Source organism: Danio rerio, chromosome 11, assembly GCF_049306965.1.
Source record: "Danio rerio strain Tuebingen ecotype United States chromosome 11, GRCz12tu, whole genome shotgun sequence".
Taxonomy (NCBI): Eukaryota; Metazoa; Chordata; class Actinopteri; order Cypriniformes; family Danionidae; genus Danio; species Danio rerio.
The window spans coordinates 21,099,813-21,120,895 of NC_133186.1; the positions used below are offsets into that span (position 1 = coordinate 21,099,813).

The following is a 21,083-nucleotide window of genomic DNA, read 5'->3' on the forward strand; positions in this document are numbered from 1 at the left end:
AATAAAATGTGTTGGAGAAAAAAGTACACTAATTATGCTTTGTAATGTAGTGAAGTAAAAGTTTCCCAACTGAAAAATCTGAAATAAAAAATGTGCTTGAAGTACGAATGCTTTATCACCATCCACCACTTAATTTCCCAAACGTTTACATTGAAATGAAACTGATAAAAGGCTGCTAAAACTTTGAAAAGTAAAAGTTTCCCATAAGAAAAAAAATAAATCCATACAAAATCTACTTGAAGTACAAAAACTTGCAATACACCACTTAATTTCCCAGAAGCTTCCATTGAACTGAAACCACTAAAAAGACATGCACTGTTTAAAGTGAAACACACACACACACACACACACACACACACACACACACACACACACACACACACACACACACACACACACACACAGGCTTTGCTCAGCATCCATTTTGGCTCTTGTGTTTTACGCCACACACTGTAAATGAGAATATTACATAGTGAGGATGTCGAGAAAACAGTTATCTTCACATCTTTGATTTATTACCAGTGTCACTAAGATGGCTGCCAAAGAGCCTCTCCCATCACGAGTGCTATTTATATCAGCTATTCATCAGCTCATCAATGATGGACAGAAACACACGGACGCTGCCAGACCACCCGCTTCACCTTCAGCATGTAGAAAACCCAGAGAAAACATACAAATGCTAAAAACATGTGCCCTGTTGAGGAGATGCATTTATGACAGCAGGGATATTGATGACTGGTGCAACACGAGGGGCAGTATGTGTGTGTATGTGTGTATGATACAATGATCCATCATGGTGTCACATAAACATGCTCTTGGGTTATGCGTGTTCATTTGAAGAGAATGTGTGTAGTAGGAAGGAAAACTGTGAGGCTTTGTTTTAGGATGAATGACGCTCAGACTTTATTTATGGAACAAATTGTAACTTGAAATGTAGGATCATTTCATGTCAACTCAACTAGGGGTCCTTTGCTCTAATTTTACTGTAATTACTGTAGACTTTATTGTCCTCTTTAGTGATGACTTGTTCTGCAGCCAAATAGATTTACAACACATATGTCCTACCACACACACTCAAGAAAAACCTTAAACAACATTAATTATACAAAAAACAGCAACTACCTTTACCCATTAAAATTCAGCAAATCTATTGCACAAGGAGCAAATGAAAATTTGCCCCAAAGGGACTCGAGATCCTGAGGGAAGTATTTAAAAGGAATCAAAAATATATATCAAATGTAATCTGATGGGCTTTTTTAAAACACCTGGCTTTCATACAAATATGATAACCTCGGCACCTTTACCCCTAATACTTTACTGCAGGCAGTGGTGGAAAGAGTACTAAAAAATAATACTCAAGTACCACTACTTGCCTAAAAATGTAGTGTGAGTAGTAAAAGTATCTGTTGTAAATATTAATCAGAGTATGAGTTAAAAGTAGCCCTTTCAAAAGTACTCGAGTAGTGAGTAGTGAGTATTATGCTTTATAAAGCTGATGCGATTACATGTAATTTGTGCATGTGTGTGTAAACGTAACATTCTGTAGTGCATTTAGTTATTGGTCAGCAGGCACACAACATCATAAGACGTTAACATTAGGTTAGATTTAGGTTGTGATGTCAGGTGTCCAAAAATCAATGATTAACCAGCGTCTAAGGACAAAGTTTTTTTGATGTCCATTAATGGCGTCAAATGTTGTTGATATTTGGTTGATTTTAGGTTGTGGTAGAAAGTGACCAAAATCCAACGTCGAGCCAACATCTTAAAACAACGTCATATTGACGTCAAAAACTGACATTTATTCCTCAGGTATGGCACCCAAAATCCAACATCTGATAGACGTCATAGTGGTAACCTCCACAGAATTTCAAGCTGTGACATCATTAGACATTGATATTTGGTCGGTTTTAGTTTAAACATTGACTTTGGTCTGACGTTGAGTTCTGTCGTCAACTCGATTTTCATTTCTAAACAAAATGCAACATCCCCATGACGTTATGGTACAACGTCAATCTGACGTCATGTTGACGTCTTGTCCCTGCTTGGTGTTTAAGGCCATTTCGGTCATCATACAGTAAACATCCGTCATCTTCTCATCAGTGACATGCATCTAAACAGTCTCTGGGTCAATGCGTGTAAAGATTTTAGACATCATCTTGGACACTTTTAATGCTTTCAAACAGTTTACTTCAATTAATAAGCACACATGTTGAGGTAGATCATTGTGATGCGATTTACCTTCTGTGTACGATTTGATTGGACAGGAATCACAGGACTGATTTTTCTAATCCCCATAGACAAGAAAAAATAAAGTAGTGACTGCAGGTTGAAGGAAAGTAGTGGAGTAAAAGTACAGATACTGCACTAAAAATGTACTCAAGTGAGAGTAAAAGTACACATTTTTTAAACTACTCAGTAAATTACAATTCCTGAGAAAAACTACTCAATTACAGTAATTTGAGTATTGTAATTAGTTACTTTACACCACTGGCTGCAAGTATTTAAAACCTTAGATAATGAGTTCTTCTGTTTTACTTTTAAAGTAGTAAACCAACAAATCAATAGAAAAGGTTTAAATGTATTCTATATAGGGCATCAGAGTTCTATCATTATTAAACTTTGCTAATTTCTGCAGACAGTCAAGTCAACTGGTCCAAATGGTCCATGTTTTGTCTCCTCACCAACCAACAAACTTACAGTGGTGTTATCCGCTAATTTAATTTTTTTGTTTGTTTATTCAGATATGCTATATTATTTCAGCAAGAAATCGATAAATGAATAAGAAAGACAAAATAATGAATGCCATGGCTTTTGACCACTGAAAAATGTACAGTTTACTCATGGAGCCATATTGGGATTCCTATTGGTCTGCAAATAGACAAGGCATGGCCTTCAAATATGGATATCAAAGGAAAACGTTTTTTAGAACAAGAATTAGGATTGAGATATTGGTAATACTTCTTAAGTTATAGGCATGCAAACTCAGAAGAAAAAACATGAAAGTGTCTTTTCCCATTTTTGAAAGGTCCACATTGAAATATAGTGCTTCAAGACTTTTACAATTAGGCAGGTTAGGATTCACTTATAGAGTGGAGGAACTATGATGTCACTTTATAGGCTAATCGGCTTCTAGCATAAAACTGGATCCCTCAATAAAATCCCTATAGGAATTTCCAGTAGGATGTTCGAAGATTGGAAATAATAAGCTTTGTGTTCAAACACAGTCCATTACACTTACATGTTTAGTCCAGCTGGATAATCCTCACATGAAAATACAACTTTGAGCACTTTTGGATCTTAAATGCAAACACAAGAACTGAAAAGCTAACATTAGGCTAGAAACGGACTACAGTGCCCTCGGAGCGCTCGCCTGTGACGTCAGCACCACCCTGCTACAGACAACTTTTCTAGCTTATTTTTACAAACATGGCTTAAGACAAAAATTTAATCTCTCGGTTTTTTATATTATCCACGCTATATAATATAAACAAACAAATACACAAAAACACATCTGTATAGACCTACATGCATTTTGAATAGTTTTTACGTGGGAAATACATTTTGTTTTGCTTTACGGTTATTATAAAAGTTTTAAAACTGTAAGTATAAATGTGCCTTCATAGTACTATCAGATGAAGAAAAATCACTTGATCACGTTAAAATGACAGTTAACATGTCTGTATTTTTTACACATTTATTCACACGTTTGCATTACTGAGAGCAGGAATAAAACAGGCAGCACTGCAGTATCTTCATAATATCGTTTAATTAAAATAAATGATCAACAAATTAATCTGTCTTGACGGTCTTTACAAGTGATTATTAACACACAATATGAATTCACAATTAGAAAAATACTACAAACTATAAAATACTATTCATGAAAACACTTAAATAACAGCCAAATCCAAATGCCCAACACAAGCGGGCTGCGCTCCAGACCAGCTCAACTCGATGACTTATAATGTCTCCGACATCGCCTGTATTCCCATTTATCAACTAGATAGCAACCATCTTTTTAAAGAAGCATAATCAATTTAAAAAATTTGACTTTGGAACTGCTAAACTGCTAAAATGCAAACTCGCTTCTGGGTTTTTGCATACAAATTGACGTCATAGTTCCTCCACTCTATAGACACTAATATTTGTGTGAAATTAAAACAATGAGGGTGGCACAGTGACTCAGTGGCTAGCACTGTTGCCACACAGCAAGAAAGTTGCTGGTTCATGTCCCAGCTGGTCCTGTTGGTATCTCTGTGTGGAGTTTGCTTGCTCTCCCCGTGTTCACGTGGGTTTCCTCTGGGTGCTCCGGTTTCCCCCACAGTCTAATGTAATGTGCTATAGGTAAATTGAATAAACTAAAATTGTGTGTGTAAATAAGTGTGTATGGATGTTTGCTAATTAAAACTGGGTTGCAGCTGAAAGGGCATCCACGGCATAAAACATATGCTGGAATACTTAGTGGTTCATTCCACTGTGGTCACCTCCGAAATGGAGACTAAGCTAAAGGAAAATGAATGAATGAATGAATGAATGATGCTGCAATGATACTCTAAAGCAGGTATGTCCAAACTCGGTCCTGGGGGGCCAGTGTCCTGGCTGGTTTAACTCCAACTTGTTGCTCCAACCAGCTGGTTCAGGTGTGTTTGATTAGGGTTGGAGCTAAACTCTCTAGGACAGTGGTTCTCAAACTGTGGTACGTGTACCACTAGTGGTACGCAGGCTTCCTTCTAGTGGTACGCGGAGGAATGAAATATGTCATGTACATGCTACACACATTTTAAAATTTATCAAAAAGTATGTACATAATAAGCCATATATGACATATAGCCTATATTTCTGAGGTAATCTGCCACATTTTTTTAACTGTGCAGAGCTGTAACTGCTTTACTTGGCCTACTGCGCTACTGTATAACAATACTGCTCATTTTGGTGGTACTTGAAGAGACAATTTTTTCTGAGGTGGTACTTGATGAAAAAAATTTGAGAACCACTGCTCTAGGACACTGGCCCTCCAGGACCGAGTTTGGACACCCCTGCTCTAAAGTAATTTATGGTCCTCTGAAATTTGGCTACACATCTCAAGTAAAGATGCCATTTTCACCTGCCTCTAAAAACTGTGGATTACTCAATAAATATACACCCATGTTATTTAATATTTTGACTTTCTCGCTACTTTTATCTTAAAAATAATAAAATTCAAAGATTTGAGTCGGGGACCTCCGGTTGAGTTGACATGGAATGACCCAATAAATGTTTTGTGTTGGGTCATTCAAACCATATATATATATATATATATATATATATATATATATATATATATATATATATATATATATATATATATATATATATATTTACCAAACCTTTTTTATTTAAAAATAAAATAAATAAAATTGTTTACAAATATTAATCCAGGAATACATTTTCATTTTACATTTAACAAGCTCATGATTGAGTATCTGCAAAATTAATGGGGAAAATGGTTTGTGTATAAGTGAAAAATACCATATTAAATATCAATATTGCTAAATCATTCTAATTGCATCTATTTCTTCCAACAAACATAATTAGTGTGTCAAATTAGTTAGAAGCATCTCTTTGAAGTAACAACTACATGTTAAATCTTTTCACAATGTTGTTATTATTGGATATTTTCCATTGGTCATTGATTTCAACCCCTTGTTTTAGTGCATGTCTACTGAGCGGTCTGAGACACAATGTGTGTTTTGCACCTGTTTTTTCATTCTGACCATTAGTGATCTACTTTAATCTAATACGAAGTTGGATAGTGGACACAGCTTGCTCTCCTACAAGCAGTTATCATCAAGGTGTTAGAACATCTTCACTTGGTCTGTAGCAGTGATTTCACACCCAGCGCTCGGCGTCCAGGAGCCTGCAGACTGTAGCATGTGGTTGTTGTTGTTGTTGTTGGCCCTGATGGAGGTGGTAAACATAGACATGGTGTGGATGCGGTTTCAGGCATAAATTATCAGTTGGGTGTTGTTGATGTCTTACGCGTTCTGTCTGTTTTCTGCTTGTCACAGGTACAACTCGCCCCCCTCGTGAAGGAGAGGTGCCGGGAGTAGATTACAATTTCTTGTCAGTGGACGAGTTTCTGAAGCTTGAACAGAGTGGGACACTGTTGGAGATCGGATCTTACGAAGGTGAGTTTAATTACATGCTGTTTGATTAGACTTGATTCACAGTGTCATGAGAATAAAATTAAATAAGATAATAAAATAAATAAATTTATAATCTAGTAAAGTAAAATATAAAAATTATGTGAATATAGAAGCTAATAAATTGATAGAAACATGGTATAAAACTACTAAGATTGTAGCTAATATTAAAATGGAAGCAGAAAATAAAAGAAATCTAATTAAATTATACTCTACAGAATTAAATAATTCTGAATGCTACATGTTATATAATATACTGTATGACGAAATACAGTTAGTTTAGGTATTAAAATGCTATATGGTAGGGCTGCAAAATATATTGTTTCAGCGTTTATGTCGCAATGTGTGCAGGCGCAAGTCACATCGCAGGATATGCTGTTGAGTTGGGATTATAGTTGATTATAATTAGTGCAGTTTAATTATAATAGAGTAAAAGTTTATCATCTGCATGTGTTATTAAAGAAATATTAAACTTTACTCACTATTTTTATTTACCATTCACTTGTTTCAAACCTTTATGAGTTTCTTTTTTATATTGATTCAGTAAAAGAGGATATATTAATAACTTATAAATGTTTTAAACAACTGAATATTAAGTAAACAGTCATTTTTGAGTGAATATCCCTTTAGGAAAAAGTTTAAAACATCCGGCCACTAGTCTTTGCTGTACTGTATTTAACTATGCTTGTAAGTTATTTGTTATGCATTATTTGAGATTTACTACTACAAAATTACCCCAAATCAATCTAAATTGAAGAATTCGGTTTATTCATATTTTTTAAAAAGTTTTTTTTTTTTTTTTTAACAAGGCAAGGAAACCTTTCAGTTATTCCTATTTTTTAATTAAAGTCGTCTTTTTTAATTTGGCTGGAGTAAGCAGTTTTTACTTTTTTTTATTTTTTAAGTTCAATATTATTAGCCCTTTTAAGATTTTTTTTTTTTTGTCATCATGGCAACAACAAAAGAAATGTCGTCATTATTATATTTGTTATGTGTTAAAAAAATCTCTAATAATCAGAACTTGGGAAGTATTTGAAAAAAGATTATAGATTATAGATTTTTTTAAAGTTCCAATAATCACAAATGCTTATAAAGAGGATGGAAATAACTGGAAAATGTTTGCAGCAAAAAATGTTTTTGTTTTATTCCTTTAAATGACAAAGATAAAGCTACAAAGCTTATCAGTCGGTACTTTTAGCCATTGCATAACTTAGGATTTGCTTTTGTATTTCATACAAGTGCTATAAAGCTTTAGTTAGGTTAAACCAAGGGATAGATGGAGGTCAGCTCACAGTAGCTTTGGATTTGGGGATGATAAATCTGGTCTAAACTCTCAAAATCTGACCTTTTGTATACAGTTACATGATCAAATTTGCTTATATTAGTGACCTAGACTGCACTAGTACACATTAAAGATTTTTATTCCAATTGATTTCTTTATTGACAGTTGTTTTTGAATGATAAAGAAAGATAAAAAATATATTTATTTTAAAAATATATTATATAATATATATTTCTAATAATAGTAAACTATTTACACGTTAAAAATAATGACAATAAATAGTATAAATAAAACCATAATAATATACATGAAAAAGAAATAATAATATAAGTAAATAATGTATAAATGAAATGTGGTTTTTTTTTGGAATTTTTTATTTAAATAAAATAAAAATAAAATAAATCAAAAAAATCTTTCTAAATGAAATAATTGAGTTAGTATTTTACAATTATTTAGTAATTTATTTAATGTACTGTACTATTTCTAAATGCAACTGCTTCAAATGTTCATATTTAATTGTTAGGGTTATCTAATAATAATATTTAATACTGGTTTTACTGATTTATTGGACACTTTTGAATACTTTGGCCCTGTTATCTTAGGGGGGTAGTGTTTTTAAAAAAATGAAAGTTTTATGAAAAGTTGTTATGTAGAACACCAAAGAAGATATTTTCAAGAATGCTAAAAACCAGTAACCATTAATATCCATAGTTGGAAAAACAAATACTATGGAAGTCATTGGTTGCAGGTTTCCAACATTCTTCAAACAAATACTATGGAAGTCATTGGTTGCAGGTTTCCAACATTCTTCAAACAAATACTATGGAAGTCATTGGTTGCAGGTTTCCAACATTCTTCAAAATATCTTCTTTTGTTTTGAACAGAAAAAAAAAACCTCAGATGCTTTGGAAGAAGTCAAAGGCTTGTAAATGGTGACAGAATTTACATTTGTGGGTGAACTGACCCTTTAAGAAACATTTTCTTTTAAGTGGAAGGCAATACTTAATACAGGTTTAAATTTTGTTTATTATTTTTGAGTTTGTACATTTTTTTGCAAATTTGTTCATAGACCACCCACACCTGCAACTAGACACCTTTATTAGTTTTGATTACTTCTACTCTGCTGCCGTTACATTTCATCAAAATAAATTTCCTAATAATTCAAATCAAGGTTGATCAATCTGCATGCTGTGGCTAAATTATAAACATATTACTCTCATTTAATGAATCTTCCCGCCAGACAGCAGCTCTGTCCATTGTGCCCTTAAGCAATACAGTCTGTTGTCCAGACACACAGATACTATTACCTTCATTTAAACTTGCATTGACGTCATGAAGACAAGCACTCATTTATTTTCATAAATAATAGACTAGTTTGCTGAAGCTCTCTTCATAAGGTGACACAAAACATTGTGATTTATGCATCTTTTTCGTGATTAGTTTTTTATTTTCATATATTTTTTTAATTATGTTTTTTAGTGTAATAGAAAGAAACATCGAGAATACACCTTTTGCGTTTCTTTTTTAGCCTTTAACAGTATTCAAGCATATTTTAAGGGAAATGTTTGAAAAGGTGTCTTCTGGAGGAATTTTAGAAAATTCAATATCATTAATCAAACTAAAATGTTGTACATGACTCAAATGTTATGTGTATGTTCTTTTTGTTTGTTTCTGTAGGAAACTGATATGATTGTATGTTATATATTGTATATTTAGTATAGTTTTTGCCATGAATATAGCTAATGCTGCTGCTATGGCATAAAATAAATAATTAAATAAATTAATTAATTCATTAATTAATTATAAGCAGTTTATCAAGTTGTGACTTTAGATTTCAATTACAGTATTTATTTTAAAGGCATGTTTTTATCTAACGGTATTTTTAACAGTTTAACACATACAGTACAGTGTGTGTGTGTGTATGTGTGTTTTGGCTGGTTATATAAGGGTATCTTAAAAAAGTCTTAAAATATCTTAAATTTCAGAAACAAAAAACAAATTTTAGGAACTATTATGTTGTAGGTCTGAAATCATTTGAAACGGCTCTTAATTTTCTTATGTCCATTTTTTTGTCCATAATTTTCCTATTACTATGTCTATTTCAATAAAAGTTTTAATAAACATTTATCTATTAACTCTTACTTTTACTTATTAATTTACTTATTAATATGGTTTAATTGTCTTCCTTAAAATAACATTTGTTTTTAACTTGGGCTTTAATTTTTTTTAGCATTTAGCCTTGTGTTAGTCTGAAATTTCATTTATTATGGTCTTAAAATGATCTTAATAAGGTCTAAATAGTCTTAAATTTGACTTAATTAAACCTGTTGAACCCCTGTATATACAACATTTTGTTCTACAAATTTCCTTTTTCTTGCGGTTTGCAATGTTTTTTGAATTATGGAGCACTAAAAGAGAGTTTGACTCAAATGTGTAAAAAAAAACTAAATGAAAATTTTAAAGGTCCGTTTGCCCAATACTCTCATTAGTGGTTCCATTCTCTCATCATTTGGAATAGAATAACTTTTGCATAGATTTTGATGGAGACATCTTTCTTTGTTCCTATGATTACTGACATGTACAGGAACCAACAACCTTAATTATAGCAACCTAGACCACACAGAACCTAAAAGGTACACTTTCAAATTTGACTTTACAAAAAAAGCCCCTCTTTTTTGGAGGTGTTTATTATAACACAAACAACATATACAACTATTTTAATTACTTTCAACAGTGTTTTTTGACTATTTAAAGCTTTTTCTTTAAAATGATAGCAAACTTTTGCTTTTACACCTCTGCTTGTTGATTTAGGAAGCTTTTGAATTTGGGTATAGGCAAAATCCAGGCGGAAACACCAAAATAACACTTGACTTTAACAGGTTAAATTTCAAAAATCTAATTTTAGTCCTTAAAAAGTCATACTGAAATATTGTGTTGTAGATCTTAAATCATTTTTACAGGTCTTAATTTACCTATGTTTATGTAAAGCTATACCAAACACCCATCAAGTCACTAATAATATATTTCAATAAAAGTTTTAAGAAGCGTTTATTTATTAACTCTATTTAATCATTAATATGGTTTAATTATCTTCTCTAAAATAACATTTGCTTTTAAAATAGATTTTAACTTTAACTTTTGGGCTTTAAAATAGTTTTTTTCAGCATTTACCCTTGTGTAAGTCTGAAATTTTATTCATTATAGTCTTAAATTTGACTTGAAACCTGTAGAAACCCTGTATATTATTATTTATTTATTTATTTTTATTTTTATCAGGATCCCCATTAGCCACTAACAAGGTAGCTATTCTTCCTGGGGTCCATCGAGCACAGAACAAAATGACATTAATTCATAACAACAAAGTGCAATAAAAACAAACAAAAAAACAAATTCATACATAACATCCAGATCAACAATCCACTTAATATTGTGCTATTAAATATTTTTTCAACAATTTTTTAAAGCCTCATTTTACTTGTTACAAAGCATGTAATGTCTGAAGGCATTCATTCCATGTTTTCATTCCTCTATAAACGGTGGAAGTCCGAATCATTAGTCCCCCTTTGATTCCTAAATGATGCTTAACAGGGCAAAGAAACTTTCACAGGATGAGTGATAATATTTTTTCTTCTGGAGAAAGTCTTTTTTTTATTTAGGCTAGAATAAAAGCAGTTATAAGTTTTTTAAAAACCATTTTAAGGACAATATTACTAACCCCTTTAGATTTTTCCGATAGTCTACAGAACAAACCATCGTTATAAAATAACCTAATTTGCCTAATTAACCTAGTTAAGGCTTTACATGTCTCTTTAAGCTGTATAGAAGTGTCTTTAAAAGTATGTAGTAAAATATAATTTACTGTCATCATGGCAAAGATAAAATAAATCAGTGATTAGAAATGAGTTGAAATGTGAGGATGATAAATCTGGTCTAAACTCTCAAAATCGAGTGTTTTGAAATGTGTTGAAACAATCTTCTTATCAATAAACAGAAATTGAATAAAAAAATAAACAGGGGGGCTAATAATTCTGACTTCAACTGTATTACAGTACAACATTTTTATTCTACAAATTCCACTTTTTCTGGCTGTTTGCAGTGTTTTTTGAATTATGAGGCACTAAAAGAAATTTGACTCAAACATGTTAAAAAATAAATGAAAATTGACAAATGAAATCTTATATTTAATAAAACACTTCCTCATTTGCAAACTTAAACATAGGATTTAAAAAAAATCAAATAATGTAATCAATCAACTGGGGAAATATAGTGACAACTATTATTTTGGAATCATCCTATCCACCCTATGTCTTTCCTTGAATTCTGCCAATATCCTCTTGTTTCTAGGTAACTATTATGGCACACCCAAGCCGCCTATTAAGCCCCCTAGTGGCAAAGTGATCACTGGCGATGCTCTTCAAGACAGCCTTCCCGGATCCCAGCCGTCCACCCCGCGTCGCACCAAGTCCTACAATGAGATGCAAAATGCTGGAATAGTGCCTACAGAGACTGAGGATGATGACGAGGTTCCTGAAATGAACAGCAGCTTCACAGGTCAGCACTGAGACGCTTTGTTTGCATTTGTGTCTGGCACATGGAGGAAGAGATGAGTGAGTGATGCCTCTTTGTTGCTTTTCCTCTTCCTTCGCCATTGCCCGTTCAGGAAGGAAAGGGGGAAAGAGCGCCATCTGGCTGTGGCGGAGGGGTTTGTTTGTGTTAGAAAGCAGCAAGATGGACTCTAGCTGTCCTTATGTATTGATCGGACAGTTATGCGATGCCAACTTTCACAACAGTGTTGAATGAGGTGCATTTTTTGTGTCGAACTGAGGTGTTTACAGGCTTGCGGTCTGATTACTAATAGGCAACAGTAAGTACAGATTGTGGAAATGGTTAAACATTAAAGTAGGTGCATTTCGTTGTTTTGAAATGCAAATTAATGGCCCTGTTTGCAACTGGTAAGATGTGTTTTTGTTCATGAGATTTAATGCTGGTTTTACTGATTTTTCTGACCGCTTTTGATTACTTTGGCATTGTCACCTGGTATTAGATGGATAGGGAGTTAATAATATGCCAAAACAATATGAATTTGAATTGTGTTAATTTGAATTATTGACAATTGACAAATCTGAATTTTCATATGACATTAAAAATCCTTTTGAATTTGAATTTCTTAATTTGAATTTGGGCGAGGCAGTGGCGCAGTAGGTAGTGCTGTCGCCTCACAGCAAGAAGGTCACTGGTTCGAATCTCGGCTCAGTTGGCGTTTCTGTGTGGAGTTTGGATGTTTTCCCTGCCTTCGCATGGGTTTCCTCCGGGTGCTCCATTTTCCCCCACAGTCCAAAGACATGCGATACAAGTGGATTGGGTAGGCTAAATTGTCCGTAGTGTATGAGTGTGTGTGTGAATGTGTATGTGGATGTTTCCCAGAGATGGGTTGCGGCTGGAAGGGCATCCGCTGCGTAAAAACTTGCTGGATGGGTTGGCGGTTCATTCCGCTGTGGCGTCCCCGGATTAATGGAGAGACTAAGCCGACTAGAAAATCTATGAATGAATTTGAATTTGTATTTCAAAACTTAAATATTGAACATCTGAAATTAAAAACAACTGAGTTTTTCAAGGCTGATTTTCTTTTATAGACGTATTTTCAAACTCATCGACTGCAGATGTCCCGTTTGTAAAAGTAAAGTTTCAAGTTTTCAAGATGAAGAAATTCAGACTGATTCAATAACCTAAAATTCAAAACCAGAAATTCAGATTGTGCAATTCAGATTCAGCAGACAGTAGGTCAGGGGTGATCAACGGTGAAGTGTAGATGATTACCGAAAAGTCAGATAAAAATTCTGATTTATTAAATTACAATTGTCAATAATTGAAATTAACACAATTTAAATTCAGATTGTTTTGGCATATTATTAGTTCCATAGAAGGATAGTTCATTAAAAAATAATTTATATTTCATTTACTCGCCCTTGACTTCTTCCAAACCATTTTTGTTTTGTTATGTAGAACATGAAAGAAATATTTTAAAGAATGTTTAGAAACCAGTAACTATTAACATCCATAGTTGGAAAAACAAAGACTATGGAAGTCAATGGTTGCCGGTTTCCAACATTCTTCAAAATATCTTCTTTTGTTTTGAACAGAAAAAACCTCAGATGGTTTGGAAGAAGTCAGAGGCTTGTAAATGTTGACAGAATTTACATTTGTGTGTAAACTGACCTTTTAAGATACGTTTTTTAAGTGAACGGCAATACTTAATACAGGGTTAAATTTAGTTTATTATTTTTGAGTTTGTACATTTTTCAACACTTTGGCCTTGTTTACAACTGGTTTTAAGATATGTCTTGGTCGACTAGATTACAAGTAGATGAGAGAGACATTCCCATAATGTTTAAATGTTAGGTGAATAGATGTTTTAAGCCCTCTTTTAACCGCTTTATTAAGGAGAGTGTATGTATAAGCTTTTTCAGAGCCTTCCATCTAATATTGGCAAATAAGCTTGCACCATTTTTGTACTGTACTAAAAAACGTTGGGAGCCCCATTTTTGTTTAAACACTTTTACAGTTAAAACTACTAGTAAATCTTAAAGCAGTGATATTAATGAAATATATTATGGAATGTAAACTGCCAAATAGTGCAGCATTTATACAATTTTTAAATATAAAGTTGAAGTCAGAATTTTTAGCCCCCCTGAATTATTCGCCCCCTGTCCCCAATTTGTGTTTAACGGAGAGAAAAAATTTTTCAACACATTTCTAAACATAATAGTTTTAATAACTCACTTTTAATAACTGATTTATTTTATCTTTGCCATGATGGCAGTGAATAATATTTCACTAGATATTTTTCAAGACACTTCTATACAGCTTAAAGTGACATTTAAAGGCTTAACTAGGTTAATCAAGTTAACTAGGCAGGTTCGGCTAATTAGGCAAGTTATTGTATAACGATGGTTTGTTCTGCAGACTATCGAAAAATTTTTTTGCTTAAAGGGGCTAATAATTTTGTCCTAAAAATGGTGTTTAAAAAATTAATAATTGCTTTTTTCTTGCCGAAATAAAACAAATAAGACTTTCTCCAGAAGAAAAAATATTATGAGACATACTGTGAACATTTCCTGAATCTTTTAAACATAATTTTGGAAATATTTAAAAAAGAAAAACAAATTCAAAGAGGGGCTAATAATTCTGACTTCAACTGTATGTGCCTTATTGTCTACATATAAACCTGTATAACAAGTCATACAACACTTGTTTTGCTAACTGAAATCATATATTGTTTGCATAAATCAAAATAATAAATTGCACATTTTATTGATGGATTAAAACATTCACAAACCAGTACTGTAAATCTCCAAAGAAATGCTCCCTGAAGAGAATGGACAAGAAGGCTTTATTTCAAATAGCTGATTGGGAGTCAAATGCTACTTTTATCCCATTTTGTGCCTTTTTCAACCCCTACAGTATGTGTTACAACATCTCAAAAGTAATTAAATGCATTTTCGACTACCTATGGAAGTGTTTAAAAGTAGATTAACATAAAACATTTTCCCTCCAGTTTACTGTTTTCAGAGTTGTCCACTTTTAAATGGATCAAGTAAAACAGATGTGAACAAGGTCTTGATTTTGCAGCTTTCAGTGCAAAACTTAAACTGCTGCCCTGCATTTTGATTTCTATAGTCTTCTTTCACATACATATGTCAATTACACAATGTTATTTTACACTTTTGAATTTTTTAAAGCTATGTTTATTTATTTTATATTAAGAAATGTTCTCTATACTTTTGTATGTTATGTAGCACAACAATATTACATCATTTAAGGATAATCTTTTTTTTCTGTGCACTCCTACATTTTTTACTGTGCTGCTAAATCTTTTTGATTAGGAGCGCAAGTGCTCCTAATATAACTGTTAGTGTAGAGCCCTGTCATAAGATCAGAACAGGCCCATAAAATAACATGTTCACAATCTTTCCCTGAAAGAAATCAGGCAAGTGGTCAAATGTTTACAAAATGTATACAGATTATAACACTAAATAGGAATAGGAATGTGTCTCTCTCATCTATTTGGAATCTGATTAACCAAAATGCTTCTTAATAGCAGGTGTAAACCTGTTTTGAAGACTGTTTGATTAGGTTATTTTAAAGTTAGGCTCAATCATGGATTTAAAACTTTTAATCAATTAATATAGTTGCTTATATGGAGAGTGTTTATATCTGAATTTTGTTTGCTGTTGTATCATTAAGTGGATGTAGTATATTTGGAAACAGTAGCTTTGCTCCAATTGTTTTTTAAAGCAGTTTATTTGATTTATTTTGGTGCTCTATCAACCTGTAGTATGACATTTGTATGGGACCGACAATGGCATAGTGCATACACATTTTAAAAAGAAGTCTCTTGTGCACCAAGATTGTGTTATTGATTTAAAATTGGTAATATTTTTCAATTTTATTATTCATTCATTCATTTTCTTGTCGGCTTAGTCCCTTTATTAATCCGGGGTCGCCACAGCGGAATGAACCGCCAACTTATCCAGCAAGTTTTTACGCAGCGGATGCCCTTCCAGCTGCAACCCATCTCTGGGAAACATCCACAAACACATTCACACACACACACTCATACACTACGGACAATTTAGCCTACCCAATTCACCTGTACCACATGTCTTTGGACTGTGGGGAAAAACCGGAGCACCCGGAGGAAACCCACGCTAAGGCAGGGAGAACATGCAAACGCCACACAGAAACGCTAACTGAGCCGAGGTTCGAACTAGCGACCCAGCAACCTTCTTGCTGTGAGGCGACACCACTACCTACTGCGCCACTGCCTCGCCCTCAATTTTATTACAAAAAATTAAATAACTTAGATCTTTTTACTCCTTTTTACTCCTTTTACGCCTTTTTACTCCAATGTCATGCGACTAATATCGTGATTTATTATCATTGTTATAAACAAATCTTTGTTAAGATTCTTTGATGAATAACAAATAAAGAATTTCATTGATTTAAAACAGAATTATTTGGGAACTTTCAAACCTTTTCACCGTCGACTTGTTTGAATCACGGGAGATGTATTTGAGACACATTATTAACAGCTGTAAACAGCAGATGGTATTGTCTGCCAACTTGTGAATGAAGTCCTGTTTACACCTGCTGTTTTAATCCATCTTGCTTGTCCACTTTCAGCCAATTTTATCATTTATTTGAGAGGAGGCTCTTCATTTTGTCATCTTTCCATATAGTATTCTAGATAAGAAAGGAAGATGATGTAAAACAACATGGAGAGCTTTGTTTATGCCCTGATACCAGCAAAACTCTGTGGGTTTGTGTTTGAATTAAGAGAACTTTTATATTTATCCATCCTCAATCCAAATTCTCAATTTCAGATGGCAAAATTGATCCTGCCTGGCTAATGTGCTTTATGTGGTTCAGTTGTGTCTTTTGTGGCTGTCTGAATGCATTTGTCCATGACACAAGCAATCTGGTCAAATGCATTTTCAGCTACCACTCAAAATGTTTCAGACCCCATTTACATCTGTATTTAGTGACATCCATTTGTGATCAGATTGGCAATAGAAAAAGAGTGCATTTTAATACCAGATGTGAACAAGGCCTGCATTACCCAAGACACATACGTTTTTTGTAAACATTGAGCCTTTTTAAATATACTGTAGCTGTAATCGTATATTTTTACTTGAAGAGCTTATTTGTTTTATATTGCATGCCATGTTCAATATCCAAGTTTATTCTAGAGCTCTTGATTTAAAATAGGCAATAAGTCGTCTTATTCACACAGGCTTGCGCCTTTCATTTGGCAGAGTGGTTTGATTTATAGCAGTTTTTAATTCATTGCGATGCATTTGAGATTCCTCACCTCTTCAAGAAGGTGAAGGGTTTAACTGTTTGCACTGTCTTTATTGACTTAAGGAGATGTTTGTGATTTGAGTGTCAGACGGCCAGGTGTCGATATGCAGATTTGTGAATAGTAAGTGTAAATGGGGATTCGATCACTCCAGAGTTCACAGGAAGTGAGAAAGAGGGAGGTTCTTTGGTAGATTGATTGGGGATGCAGTTTTTTGCTGGATGTTGAACTGAGAGGGTCTACGCTTGTGTGCATTGCAGGAGACTCGAGCGAACCGGACGATCACCCCTCCGTGAGGCCCTTCGCCCGCGACCAACTTCAACCCTACGGGCTCAACAACACCTCGGCGTCAACCACGGAGAGCTCTCAGAACACACACACACACCCCGCCTACCCAACGGAGGAGGACCCACTGGGCCCTCTGCCTGAAAACTGGGAGATGGCGTACACGGAGAATGGAGAGGTCTACTTTATAGAGTAAGAAGATGATTAATTTATTGTTATTTTATTCAAACTATTTACTGTTAGTGTTTTTGGACACTGGACAATTTGGGAATGTGTGGATGACCGATAAATAAATTAATTGGCTTCCAACTATTGATGAAAAAATAGCAAAAATGGCTCAAATGTATGACAAACAATAACAGGCATTTCATATTTATAAAAACTGAACACATAATATTCATGTAGTGGCTTTTTATTATTATTTTTTATTATTATTGACAGTTTCAGCTAATTAATAATAATAATGTTTTTTTTTTTTTTGCTTTGCTTTGGCACAATAAAACATCAAAGGAAGTCAAATCAATTTTAAAACAAATAAAAAATTCAATTACGGCTCAAATGTAAGACAAATACTATCAGGCATTTGATAATTATGTAAATCGGACGCATAATATTGTTATTTTGAAAGTAGTGGCTTTTTAACTTTGTTAATGTTGTTGACTGTTTCAGCTATTTGATAATTGAGAAGTTTTTTGTCTTTTTTTATTTTATTTTTTTTATTTAGTTTAGTTTTTTGTTTTGTTTTGTTTTTTGTCTTGTGGCTTTGTAATTTTGTTAATGTTGTTGATTGTTTCAGCTATTTGATAATTGAGAATTTTTTTGTCTTGGTTTTTTTTGTGTCTTTTATGTAGTTTAGTTTTTTTGTTTCAGCTATTTGATAATTAAGAAGTTTTTTGTTTTGTTTTGGCACAATGAAACATCAATGGAAGTAAAATCAATTTTAAAATAAATTCAAATTTAAATAATGTAACGGGTAATTGGCTTCAAATTATTGATAAAATAAACAAAAATGGCTCAAATGTATGGCAAACAATAACAGGCATTTGATAATTATGTAAACTGGTCATATAATAAAATATTTTTAAGTAGTAGCTTTTTAAATTTTTTAATGTTAATGATGATTTCAGCTATTTGATAAATAAGAAGTTTTTTTTTTCGTTTTTGCACAATGAAACATTAAAGGTAGTAAAATCAATTTTAAAATAAATAGAAATTCAAATAATGTTGTGGGTAATTGGCTTCAAATTATTGAGAAATGGCAAAAACGTCTCAAATGTATGGCAAAAAATAACAGGCGTTTGATAATCATGTATTCTAGACGCATAATGTTATTTTGAAGTATTGGCTTTAATTTTATTAGTGTTATTGATTGTGTCAGCTATTTGATAATTTTGATGATTTTGTTTTGTTTTGTTTTGTTTTGTTTTGTTAGAAGTTGTGTTTTGTTTAGCTTTTTTTTTCTTTTGTTTTGTCTTGTTTTGTGTTTGTTTTGTTAATGTAAGAATTAAATACCAAAATATGAAATAGTATTGTTATTTTATTGATTAATTATTGCTAAAAGGCATGGCAAAAAAATCGCTCAAATATAGCAATCAATATAATGGACGGACCCTTTTCACATTTCCAGGTTTCTCAGTAGCGGAAGTTGTCATAGTTGGGTAAACTTAGCACAGTGAATGGGAGACGGCAAATATTTTTTTTACAAACCTATTTGCTGAAATAATAAAAGAAAAAAAAATCCACAATGGTGTTAAAAGACTTTCTTAGTATAGACAAAATTGTGAGAGACTGATAACAGCAGCCAAAAGAGAGACAAATGTCACATTTACTTTCCTGTCCATAGATGCTGCATTAAAAAAACCTTGCACAAGCGGTAATTATTATTTTTTGTAATCTGATGCAATGGTGATATAATAAATTTGTGAATACATATACATGTACATACATTTTTTTATCTAAATATTATACATTTTTAAGGATTTAAGTAACTGATGAGCGTTAAACGTATCACAACAGTCTTCTGAAAATATCTTTAGGTCTTCAGGATTAATATATAGTGAGTTTTTCATTGTTACTTATGTATTTGAATTACGGCACTTACATTTTTAATATTTTCAAACAGTAACTTAAAATAAATAGCTTTAATAATTTCTCAAAAGAGTGACTCCTGTGAAGCGCCACACAGAAGTGAAATTAAATAGGAGGGAAGTTCTAAGATCATTGCAGATGTAACTTGGTTTGATTTTTTGATTCTAATCTAATAAAATTCATGGATTTCTAAGCGTGAGTAAAGTGTCCCAAACTGTTCCCAAATTATTCTCAGCACCACTTTCAGTATATTTAGATATTTTGAATGAACACAGTTTGCACTATAAATAGTTCTATGTTTCCTATTTTAGCTTCAGAAAAGGCAGTTATTTAGATATCAGGTCAGGAAATATCAAACCTGGCGGTGCCTTTAGTATACGTATGTTTTCCTGTCTGCTGGGGTGCAGGATGTTGTTGTGAGCAGTCAACAATACCTTACCGTCTGCTTTCTGCTTCTATTCTCAGCCACAACACAAAGACAACATCCTGGATCGACCCTCGATGCCTGGACAAACCTCAGAAACCCCTGGAGGAATGTGAAGATGATGGTATGCAAAAGTTTCTGTCTTTTTGTGCAAATATCAATTTCATGGTTATTACTATTATTATACTGTTGTTATTATTATACGCATTCTTAAAGCATGTTTGTGCATGTGTGGCTTTGTGCATTTATAGGTTTTAATGTTGTAAGTTTGACATAATATCACTATGTCACGATTGTGAATTCCATTTCAGACATTAAAATGGGGTTGCAAATACTGATTATTTTTATAATAAATCTAGTAATCAGTTAAAGAAAGGCAAGACACTGCAGGGGAAAAAGGGGGAAAATAGGTAATTTTTATCACCATACGTCCTCAGTGGATTAACTTCCTATTGTTTCGTGATTGCAAGATTCTAAAAATATGCAAATGAGGCATTGATTTAATTAGTATGCATCTGATTTGCATTTTTAAACCAAAAAAAAATAAAAAACGGAAAAAAAACGAAATTTTTTTTAAACAGAATATTAAAAAATGTTGAATAAAATTATATAGAAAAATTATTTCGCAAATGATGTATAAACAACTCCCCCCCCCCCCCCCATAAAAAGCTTCAAAATATAGATATGAATAAGAAACGTAAAGTTTGTGTACGAGCTGCTAAACTGGAGATTTATTGTTTAGTACAGAAGAAAAAAATATTTTAATAAAAGAGTATTAAAAGAGTATATGTGTTGGGATTGAAATCTACATCAAGTGCAATAAAAGAACCGCTTAAAGTTGATTTTCAGATATTCTCTTTCCATTAAGCTGAAAAAAGACTGACAGTACCTTTTCTTAATCGAAAAAATATATATTTTAATCTGTTATTAAGACTTATTCCCCATCCTAGCCTTATCTGAATG

The 21,083-nt window shown here is 32.9% G+C and overlaps 1 protein-coding gene across 51 annotated transcripts in view; it reads left to right on the top strand.

The window, feature by feature from the left end:
* Positions 1–21,083, top strand: part of magi1b (membrane associated guanylate kinase, WW and PDZ domain containing 1b) — a 216,944-nt gene that overhangs the window by 133,576 nt on the left and 62,285 nt on the right. For all 51 annotated transcript variants that reach the window (XR_012386769.1, XM_009305956.5, XM_005155829.6 and 48 more), the window contains 4 exon segments: positions 6,048–6,167; positions 11,809–12,015; positions 17,584–17,800; positions 20,162–20,244. Coding sequence is in view for 50 of the 51 variants with exons in the window: in XM_009305956.5 (XP_009304231.1) it covers positions 6,048–6,167; positions 11,809–12,015; positions 17,584–17,800; positions 20,162–20,244 (627 nt within the window). In the remaining variant the exon portion in view is untranslated.